Raw genomic sequence first — 12241 nt, 5'->3', positions numbered from 1 at the left:
AGCGTGGTTTAAAGGCTACCCATTTTTGAAGTCCTGTCTAATTCTCTCAGTAGGAATGAATCCTTCCTTTTTCTGGGCTAGCAGGACCTTATTTATGCTTCTCTTCTAACACTAACACAAGATGATATAGGCATGTCTTATCATCTACTTTGAAAGAGATCACACTCAAGTGCTATTCGTGTGTCCTTGCCCATAGTGCTGGGTATATAGTTGTTCAGCATTGGATGAATGGGTCCAAATGGTGACGATATATCCACATGGTAGATGTGTATGTAGAGTGGATTCTGTATGTCCTTATCAGCGTACATACATAGCCAATCAAACTTAACACCACATAAAACATCGATGCCTAATACATAAAATAACTCCTAATATAGCAGTATATCTGTATAACCACGCTTTACTAGATGCTCGGCCTTACAGGCTTCATTTTGAAAGGGTGTCAAAGAAATGATTAGGGCTTAAGCGACTTCCAAGAATGACAGGGAAGAACACAGACCATGCACCCAGGGAGAAGCTGTGCTGAATTTCAACCTCTTAGAGTGAAAACCTGTAGCTTCAACAATTTGTACCGGAAGTTATCAGATGGCAAGTATTGATCAACCAATTTGCCACACAATAGTCTAGAAACCAACATAACTAAAAGGATATCAGCAGTAAGATTCTGCTTCCTGCTTCTGGGTTGGACATCTTTCAGCTCCCCACCTCCTTCAAGAATCCATACGCAGCAATAACGAACTGCCTCTAGCTTGGCTTAGGCTTTTGTATTAGCTCATTAATGAGTCTGGATTCCTTCCCCATTTTCCATGGTATCCCAGGCAGAGACAAAGACTCAGGCAGCAGGGGGCAGCTTTCCTTTAGCCTGATAACAAGTGCTCACTAGTCTCTGTCTGTAGTTAACAAATTCCATAGGTCTTTGAAGGTAGAGCCCACAGAATGGGTCCGGCCGGCCCTAAGCTCTGCAATGCAAAACAGAGCTTCTCTGCAATTCAAATAGAGCTCAGGAATTCGGGCCTTAAGCAGTGTTCCCGGCATCTCTGACATCACCCCAACAGCTGAGAGTGATGGTGTCTTAAGGAGGGCTCAGTAGCCCCGAGCCTTAGTCAATTCTTTCTGCTCTGCTGGCATGCGAAATGCACACACTTACAAACACATTATATGCTTTTCCAAATCATTCTAAACACCTCCTGGAAGACATCTGCCAATAAGGATCCCGTGGCAGCCACATTTTAAATATAGGACCCTCTCAACATCTTCGACCAGAGAACCGAATGTAAAAGGAATGCAGATTAACTTGCCATGAACTTTATAGCTCTGAAGTCTATTTGATACTACTGTTCCATGAAAGGTCCTGGTAGGATGAAGATCAAAATGAGACTCCTGGATTGTGTGCTAAGATTCCCCAAGCTGCACTTGGAGGGTAGCTAGCCTATTAATAGAGTATCTAATTTAGGGCAGAGTTCAAACTTGGGAGAAATCTAAAGAACTTGATTTAAACACACAGACACACACACACACACAGGCAGACAGACAGACACACACACACACACACACACACACACACACACACACACACACACACACACACTTCATCTATCGGCTTCATTTTTCTCTTCAAGCACTTTGAGCCAGACTAAATTTTCAACAGTTAAAAAAAAAATCTGTTGAAGTTTGGCGAGACACAATTTTTCCAAGAATCTTTAGAATTTAGATTATTGTGTTTAGAATGTTCAGATCACGGAAACAGTCCAAACTAGGAAAGACACAGTTCCCAGTTCCTCCAATCCTGCACAAAGACTCAAATCGCGTAGTGGCGATTCTTGACTTTCCCTTAGGCTAATGCTTCATACTATCATAATATGAAAGAAGATAGTAGCTGTAACGTATGTGGACATTGCATCTCATCGTTATACTGAGCATACAAGACAGATGATAGTATACCCATTTCCCAGGTAGCAGGAAACTGGAACAACAGCAAGTTAAACAATTGATCCAAGGACATGACTAGCAGCTGAGCGCACATAGATTTTGCTCTGACTCCTTTTTGCTTTGTGCCGAAGTAAATACACTAGTGTATCTTTTCAGTCTCTCGCTGTCATTCTAACCCTGTACCAATAAGGTTTTACAGTAATTACAGCTACTGATATAATAAAAACTTATTTTTTCCTTTTTTCTTTTGTTCTTTCCATCTCCTTCCTTTCTTTTGTGGTGGTCACAAGGGTTGGGGATGGACCTGAGAGGATTGGGAAGTGAATGTGCCCGGGGTGCTCTATGGGAAATTTCCAAATAATTAATAAAAATAATATCTTAATAAAAATGAAATGCTTTAACATTAAAAAAAAAAACCCAAAAACTAAACCCTCAGGTAGACTTGAGTCACCAAACCGTCCTTTAAACCTTTAAACAGAGTGAAGAAATTTTTTTCTGGCCTCTCCCATGGTTTTCCCATTTCCATGTACCTATGCACATACATGATTCTTCCCTACCAATACCAACCACACCATCTATAGTACTTTAAGTGATTGCTCCTTGTTGCTGTTTCCACTATCACCAAAACCAATGATGTCTACAAAGTCAGCTTCCCTGAATCTCCATGTACATTTATTCCTGGAACTTTTCAACTCTCTTTCTCTTGTCATTCAGTCTGTTAAGATATATTTGGATCCCAATGACAATATCAATATAATAGTTAATACTACCTTCCTGCATGGTATGACTGAATATTAATGACATGGCTTCTCAGTCTTCACTTAGCTCATTTGTTAAAAAAAAAGGTTCCTGTCAATCAAAGTTAAGTTCAAAGCAAAGCAAAGAAGCAAAGGCCTCTCTCTCTCTCTTCAGGCTGATGTCAGTTTGCTAAGAAAATATTCCTTAGGTCTAATAATTAATTAGCTACACATTGACTAAGGCAGACTATCTCTTTACCAACATTTCTTGTCATTTGTTTAAAAAGAACTCATAGTTATTTTTGCCTAAAACCATGTCTATGCTAGACCTACAGACCAGCAACACATGTTCAATCATATAGCTATAAGAGGAAATATCAAGTGGCTTCTAGTTTAAAATTATTATGGGGAACTCACACTATCCAAGAGATTGACCCAGAACTTTGCTAAGATATGATGGTAGGCTTTCTAGCTTGTGATTTCCACAATCCAATTTCTGCTTCTTAAAGTTAAGGATAGAACATTATACTGGATTCCAGATTTGTAGCTCTTCTTCTATTTGTTGGGTTAGTCCAAAGTTTATTGACAGTGCTAGCATGATAATTATTCTAAGACTTCTCAGTGCCCTAGGACGTAACTGACCTAAACTTAAGCATCATTTTCATAACGTGACATAAAAATCACAAAATAACTATGTTAACTTTTTTTTTATCTTGTCACAGACTCAACAATACTGCATAATGTTTGGGGAAGGTAACACCTGAAAAATGTGGGTTACAAGAAAGTGTTTAGATCAACTTATTAAGGAGAAAAAGAGATCACAGGTTAAAACCCTTAAAATAGGGGTTGGGGATTTAGCTCAGTGGTAGAGCGCTTGCCTAGCAAGCGCAAGGCCCTGGGTTTGGTCCCCAGCTCCGAAAAAAAGAAAAGAAAAGAAAAAACCCTTAAAATAAATCACCTACTGATATCCAGTGCATTAAACAATGCTGTAATTTTCATCTTAATATTAGATGGGAGTCTAGTAGAAAATCTCCACTTTTCAGTTGCTATGCAGAAATCACTATGGTTGTTGCTTAAAGAGAACCTATAATTAGAGATACAGGGTTGACTTTATTAAGAATTTACTTCCACTAAATTCCAACAGTGAGCTCATATAGAATATGGCCCCATGTCTAGTCATGTGTTAAATACATTTAATATGCAATGGTCAGACTCAACTAACCATGGGAAAGACCCCATCTTTAGAAAATGAAAACAAAACAAATAAATGTAGGTATTCTGGACTAACGGGCGGATATTTTGTTGGGACAGCTAACATGGGACTTTCTCTGGGATTGAGACTATGGGAAGGATCATTCTAGACAAGAAAGCTCAACAGTCTTTATTCCCATTGGATTTTCTCAGAATTCTAATGACATGGGCAAGGAAATTTTGGAAGTATTGGTCATCAGCGTTGAAGAAGACACTTTACCTCATTAGCACTAAAATATGGGATTTCACTTATCATTTCTAAAAGGAATAATGTTACCACCACTGATTTCCTTGTGTGTTGTAGACATTCTGTACATTGAGGTATTGTTTCCATTGAATTAAACACTCATGAGTTTTGGGTTGGGGATTTAGCTCAGTGGTAGAGCGCTTGCCTAGCAAGCACAAGGCCCTGGGTTCGGTCCCCAGCTCCGAGAAAAAAAAAAAAAAAGAAAAAAAGAAAAAAAAAAAACACTCATGAGTATTAAGTTAGCCTGAGAGTTTCATTGTTTTATTCAGAAGACCAATATCTATGTATGAAGAAGTTTACAACTAGCATTGCTTGGTTGAAATAAGAATGAGAGACTCCCACATTCACCATGGAACAGAATCTGAATGCACTGTCCTAAAATAACTGAGTTATTTGGCATTTAAATCTACTGACTAATATGAAGTTACTTTTGTCATCCTTAGAAGGGGGAGGAAAATCTTGAATTGTTAATGTATCCTGGAAGATAGAGGAATTGAGATTCAGGGTATGAGAGTATAAAGATGACTAATTCTGATGTAGAACAGAGACAGCCTCTGGGCGAGGGCCCAAAGCCTGTGCAAACGGTTCCCCTGGCTCTGTCTGCCTTGGGTTCAGTGATCCCCACAGAGACCACCTCCACTCAGTGTATTAACTATTCAATGGGTTTAATGAATGAGGTGGTGGGTAATGAGGTGTACTTGTTATGAACAAACCTAGTTAATAATGTCCACAAGAGATAAATAATTAGCAAGCTCATGTCTCATGCCACAGGGCTTTTTTTTTGTTTGTTTCAAAGATCAACTTCTGAAGTATGACCTTCTGCCATGACCTGAAGCACATACTGTTCAAGAAAACATGCTTGTACATGTACATTCATATTTGCATTAGAAAAGACGTTGGGGGCAGACTGGAGTATACACAACAACAATGACAAACGCAATAATAGATAAAAGAAATCAAACTCTATAGAAAATTGAATATAGTGAAATATAGTAATGAAGAAAAAAATGTATCTTCCTCTATTGCTCAATCAAGGTTATCATGATAGTGCTACCAAAACCGTGCTGCTCACCCTTCCTGACTTATCTTCCAGTTTTGAATAGTTTAATTAATATGCAAGGACTAAAATCCATGACCCAATTTAAATACATTTAATGCTGTATATTCTAAATATAGCAAGTAGTTCCTTTTCAAGAAATTTAATCTAAAATATTTGAGAATTCTCTTTGGTACAATGTTATTAAACTGTAAATAGTAATTAAGATATTAAAAACACATGCTCCCCAAAGCCACCAGACATTGTAATTATATTTCAAGCTATTAAACAGAAAGACAAAAGATTTTTTAATGATAAATGTGCTTTGGAATGTGTCAGCTAATTCCGGTTACTTTGTGAAATAATGCTTCGCTCCACAGAGTCTAGCAGCTGATATTTAACGACTAATTTACACTGTCCTTTTGTTACTGAGAAGTCTCTTCATTGGTTTTTGCAGATACCCTGTCTCCTTTCCCACTAACCCAGTCTGGCTCAAAATGGAAATGGAAGTTACTATTGTTCTGTAGCGCCATTTGTAAGTGAAGATGTATCCTAGACATCAGAATATAGTAACAGTTGAGGAAGGCCTTTTATTTAAATTTGATTTTCAGAAAGCTTCTTAAAAAAATAACAAGCCTAGAATTCAGATTTAAGACTAGCTTTTCTAGAAAGCACTGGATCAGGTCAGTGTTTTCCAGCTATAATCTGTTCTTATGAGAAGACTATGAAAAAGTTACTTGTTGTGTTTCTATCATAACTAAGAGCCAACTCAAAGATTTGGAAAAACTGCATGCTCAGGAATGTACCTTCTCTGTTACTCAACAACTTTACAAATTAACTTATTAAATATTTAACATTCTATTTAGACAGCAAGTGTCTTCATTGTATGAGATTCTATCAAGCATCTTGTTCTTTTTTTTTTTTTTTCCGGAGCTGGGGACCGAACCCAGGGCCTTGCGCTTCCTAGGCAAGCGCTCTCCCACTGAGCTAAATCCCCAACCTCTATCAAGCATCTTAAAAATACTTTGCCACTATTTCCAGAGAGAGATAGAAGTAGAGATATTTCAATGCCTGTTGTACATTTGACATTTTTTCCTTTGTCCATTTAACGTTAGTTAGAGATTTGAGATGCTATCTCACATACTCTCCTGTGCTACAGAGCACCCTTATTTGTTCATCATATAATGTGGTAGGTAGTTTTCAATAATTGTCCCAATTAGATTCTGGAAAAAACATGCTTGTCTTTCTGTTGAAGACTTTAAAGTCTTAGACTATAGAATGTCTATATTTGGCCCTTAAAATTGTTAATCCACAATGTAAGGGGCTTCAGATATTTGTGCTCCTCCCCACCTTTTATATATGCATCCTAATAGCTTGTTTTTCTTCTCTTCATTAGATGAGTAGAAGGAAAGGCAAGAATAAAACCAGTAGCCTTGGAGTTTGGGTCTCATTGAGCATTGTAGTTTCTTCTTTTGCAATGGGCAATAGAGCCCATCTTGCTTTCCCTCAGAGACAATGCATCAGTTTATCTAACGTGCATCTACAAACTGATCTCCGCTATGCAAATGTACGGTTGAATTATCATTAGATAGAGTTACATGGTTAGCATGATTCAAAGACAGGTCAAATATGTGGCCCTGGGGAATGGATACATAGTAGGAACGATAAATGCCAAAATGTTTTTTTTTAACGCTCAATGTTTTATAGCCTGATGAAAAGAAGGCAGAAGAACAGAAGAACTGGATAGGGGGAAGGGCAAGTTGAAGTTCCATCTGCCTGTGTTGGAAGGCTGGTGGGAAGGGAATAACTTCTGAAAGGATGAGAGGTTACAAAGTGGAAAAGGGTGACCTGGGAACAGGGTGTTTTTTTTAAGAATGCAGAGCAGAGAATAAAGTCACAAGACTTGTTCACAAGAGGGTCCTGGGTTAAAGTCTGACCTTGAGTCACAAATCACAGAATCACACGGCTGGAAGGAATCTTAAGAGGCCATCTCGTTTACTCCCCTGCCATTCAGCAGGACATTGTAACCATCCTAAACAGATGAGACTTTATCCTACTTTGAATGAGAAATTCTTGACACCAAATGGGCAGGTATTGACTGCTCTGGTCTCAACTCTTTACAACAGGCAGGAAAACAATTTCTGGAATTTCATTTGAACCTTTACCGAAATGGGCAAAGTGATAAATTACTAGTTTTTCCTTGAGGGCAATAACTCCTGTGGTAGTTTAGGAATAGCAAAATTAGCTGTAACTTATAAATACACTTAAACAGAGAAAATGCTACTGACAGACTAAGTTTCAGGATAAGTTGCCCAAAGCGTCATACGGGTAGAAAGGTATTATGAACATTCGTGGTAGTTGTGGAGTCTTCTATCCACATAGGAGTCTGGAGCAGAAACAAAACGTGGTTTAAAGAAATATGATCTAGTAAATTCCAGAACTAATACTGAGAACCAAGAAAGGCTCAATTCCTCCCTTAACAAAAAAACCAATAAATCCTCACATAAATTAGAAACTGAAAAAGAAATAAAAGGGACCTCATTTTCAATCGTGGGAATCTTACACACGAACTGCGCGGCTTATGAGGAGGAGGGAGTATACTGCACACCTGTGCCCCTTCCCAGGAAATGGGCTCAGGACTGACCCTGAACCCATCCCCTCAAGGTTGCACCATGGGACTGTCAATGTAGAAATAACGTTACTTTATTCTCTTCATGGGTATAGTGTTTCCAGTGCTATCAACAGAAACCATAATCTGAAAGGAGGCAGCTGAGAATGTCTGTGGAAGATGGTTGAGTTATTTTGGGAGTTGCTCGTAAATGCTCTAATTCAACAGGATGGACACACAAGCCCAGATAGGAAGAAATCTCCGCACTTGTAGACATAAAGGATGGAAAGTAACATTACCTGGATTCTCCATTCACATGCAAACATAGGCAAGTTAACTCGATTCTACCTCCCCACTGCCAAAAGTTTAGGCCAATTTAGTCAGGCATTCACTGAATCCAGATGTTTGGCAGTATAGAAGAAACAACATCTGGATAATTGATTGAATTTTCAACTCTGCTCACTAGATGTTTGGCAACATGCCTGCACTGCCTCTAATGGCCCCTTGCCTCAGTTTCTCTAGCTATAAAAAGGGAATAAACATTTGTCATTTGGTGAGGATGATAAAATCTTTAAGGGTAATGCATTCTTAAAAAGAATGGTTCTATGAGAGTATTATATCTCATACAATCTCAGGTTGGATCCCACCCTCACCCCGAACAACTAGTCTTCAGATCATGCAGGGATGGAAATAATGTTAAGTGCTATAGAGAGCTAATGCCGTATCAGTGTTAACATCGCTGTCATCACAATCAAAACTGTGTTCTTTGTTATTTCCCCAAAATATTGGCCAAAATGTGAGTTTTAGCTAAGGTTTGAAAAGTTGTGTTTTGTGCATGTAAAGCAGCACAGGTGAGAATAAAAGAAAGCCAGTGTGAGTGTTTGGAGCCAGACCCATGGTAACAGGTAAAACTAGTCTATCAATGACAAGCAATTGCTCAATGCTATTTGTGTAGAAAGGGAAATGTGCGCACCCTGCTATGAGCGGAGGGAGAAGAAAGGAATGCTGATGGTGAATTTTCCCTCTCTATGTTTACCTCTACCTCTCCATGGATTAGCTTGTGCTTTTGTGGCTGAAAGTTAGATGAAAGAAAAAAAATACATAGGAGAGAACACAAGCGAAATAACAAAGGAATCTGCAGTCACACAAAACTCAGTGGCCAAAGTACTGAAGCTCCCTTTCAAAGGAAAACCCTGCCTACAGGGAAAAGACTAAACAGCAGCTCCGTAACTACCATTTAATAAAGGCCTGGCATGCAAACATAATTATATCTATGCATATGTATATTTATGAATATTATAATATGTACACACACATGTGCTTTAGCTAGCCTTAGAGTACTACTGATGGGAAAATGAAAGTACTGATTTACCTAAGGTTATATATTAAAAATACATATATATGTAAATGCGTATTTATATATTTATAAATATTGTATGAATGTCAATGTATATATTTATGCACGTATGATTAATTTATATACACAAATACATATATGTACATATATACATATATATTAAAATACATAATTTCAGACCCAATATGGATGCAAATTCATATTCTTTAACTATAGCTGAAACCTTTACAAAAAGGCTTGCTGTAAACAGCTTTGGGGATTACTAGATCATATCGAAGCCTGTATTTTCTCAACTTTTCCTTTTCAAGTGGATTCTGTCCACAGGTCTTTGTCTGAAATCCCTTAATGGCTGCCCCACTCTACTTACCTTTGCTTACTCCTCCCTTATACATGGTTTATAGCAGCTCTTCCCCCTAGCCTTGCTCACCCTATGTTTCTATCAGGTCACCCCAAACTAATGAGCAGCATCTCTCTACGTGCTTTACTGTGTATCACACTTTACCTTTCTTGAGATGTTTATGCTTGGGTTCCCTTCCAGGGAGGCTGTTAAAGCAGAGTATTACATTTCTTTTCAATCTCAGAAGTCCCTCAGACCCAGTAGAACACACACCAGGTATGCCTTAAAGTCTGCTGAAAAATCTATACTCAGGATTAGAGGCACAGTGATGGGCCCCGAAATTTTGGTCTCACCAATGCAGGACTCAAACTGGGTAGACTCACGCAGACACAGTTAGGGTCATTATAAGTAGTCTGCAGACCAATAGTGTTTTTCCTCCTAGGTGAAGTGGTCATGTTGTCTTTGCCTTGGTACCCTTCGAGACACATTTGGAAAGAATCAGTGCTGTGGCCATGTGCTCAGCAGCAGTATCGAGCATTTATTAAGTGCTCACTGAGCTCAGAGCACTTGAGGGGACACTGGAGGAGTTCCTCCACGTGTGCTTTCAGTATGGTCATGATACAATCAACGCGAAATGTGCTACCATTAGAAAGCCCTTGCAAACAATTTTCTCAGGCTGCCAAAAAAATTTGCCAGTGTTTACGCAGAAAATAAAATCAGCCTTTTGTCTTCACACAGGAACTTTTGTCCTTGCACAAACATTTTAGTCAAATTACATTCTTCCCAAGCTAAATAGTAGCCCAGTACCTGGGTCCTCCCATTCATGAAGCAAGGCATGGCACAGAAACACTGTCACTGTGGCATATGGTGGCCTTTCTGGTGGCTTTTACAAAAATATGTGGCCACAAAGCAATTACAAGCAGATGGTACAACTAACTTCTATTTGTGTCTTGTTGTAAAACTCCTGACAAGAGGGGGGAAAATATGTGTATAAGGTCAAGAAAATGAGAGGAATGAGTCAGAATTTGGCAAAGGTGCTGTGAAACCGGGCCTCTGAGATCTTGCTGGTAGTAGTGAAAACTGATATATTCTCATTGGAAAGCAATTTGGAGACAGCCATTGAAATATTCACATCCCTTGATGCAATAGCATAGTATTGTAAGAAAATAATCTATGATCAAGAGATAGTGCTGTGGATAAAGAGACAGCTCAATGATGGAATGAAACTGGAATCACTTAGGATGTCTATCAATCATGAGGAATAGACAACAGAATGCTACACGGCTACAGAGAATGATTAATAGGAGCATGAGAATGTGTTGTCAGTATAGTATGATTTTAAAAATTATTTTATGAAGCCAGGCATTGTGGCTATATCATTATCATTTTTCTAGTACTGCAATATCATAATAAATCAAAATGGAGTGAAAGATGTCAATTTAGCAGGCAAAATCATTGAAGAAAATAAATAATTGCTACTTACCCACATGCCTAAATACTAGTGTCAGCAATGAAAACCATCTGCCTCATATTAATTTCCTTTGCACTTTCACTTTTGCTGAATAACACACATACCTGGTTAATGTGCTTCAGTTTGTCAATGATCTGGCTAACCACTGGCTCAGGGCCCTTCATTTTCAGCTCATGGAGGTTAAACTGATTCTTCATCCCATTCCTTGCCGCCTTCTGGCTGTATCTATAGAGAGGAAGGAAAAGAGAAAGTTTGTCAATGAGAGTCCCAATCAAAGAGACCGCTGACTCCATTGGGTACCAACAGTGCAACTGACTATAAATTCTCTCCTGCCTTTTAGAACATGAGATGGCAGAATGGGAAGCACTGTGCTAGGGGACGTTCAAGGTCATGGTCCGTGAACAACACCATTAAGGACTAGCTCTGCTTGTGCTTCCCGCTCATTTGAAGGAGAAAGAACTTCCCATGCTCTTTACCTCTGCTTTCCCCTCATACCCCTCCTCTCACAATTTCCTGCAGACCCCACAGGAGCTGTTTTTTGTTCGGGGAGCTTTTTCAACCAGATGAAGCATATATTATGCCTGCTAGCTTGCCTCCATGTTCTCCCCTGGAAGAGAAAAGCACGGCTCAAGAGAAGCTTGTTGACATTGTCCTGCGTGGGGAATCACAGGCTTTGCTTTAGAGCTGGAGGATCTATTAAGGTCTCCACGGATGTCCTCATCAGGCTGGATAGGGAGAAGATTTATAATCCAAGGCCATTCATTCTACCTTTCATCCCCAGTGGCAGGCTTTTCTGCCTTCAACCGGGACAGTGATTCCCACTCGATTGAACATTTTTCTGTACCCACTGTTCCAGCTCTTCATTTTAACCCAAACTGGAATCCTGTCATACATCCTGATTTGCATCATTTTCTGTCCTAATATCTATACTGTGGACATACTCCATTTCAGAACATGCCGAACTGCTTTTTTCTTGTCGTTCTGCATAACTGTATCATACTTTATTTGTCCAATCTGACAAACTATTTGTAAAAACTTTGATAATATAAACAGTGCTGCAAGGAATAGCAAGAGGGGTGGGAGTGGAGGGAGGGAGGAGAGAGAGAGAGAGAGAGAGAGAGACAGAGAGAGAGACACAGAGACAGAGAGACAGAGAGAGAGAGAGACAGAGACAGACAGAGAGAGAAAGAGACAGAGAGAGACAGACACACACACACACACACAGAGAGACAGACAGAGAGAGACAGAGACAGAGAGAGAGACACACA

The 12241-nt window shown here is 39.2% G+C and overlaps 1 protein-coding gene across 1 annotated transcript in view; it reads right to left on the bottom strand.

Annotated features, from left to right (window-relative positions):
- Window positions 1-12241, bottom strand: part of Gpc3 (glypican 3) — a 352864-nt gene that overhangs the window by 82298 nt on the left and 258325 nt on the right. The window contains 1 exon segment of the mRNA XM_032890339.1: window positions 11078-11198. Within this exon segment, the coding sequence (XP_032746230.1) occupies window positions 11078-11198 (121 nt within the window).

This window comes from Rattus rattus, chromosome X (genome assembly GCF_011064425.1).
Source record: "Rattus rattus isolate New Zealand chromosome X, Rrattus_CSIRO_v1, whole genome shotgun sequence".
Lineage (NCBI taxonomy): Eukaryota > Metazoa > Chordata > Mammalia > Rodentia > Muridae > Rattus > Rattus rattus.
The sequence above is the reverse complement of the archived record's forward strand: the minus strand, read 5'-3'. Positions and strand labels throughout refer to the sequence as shown.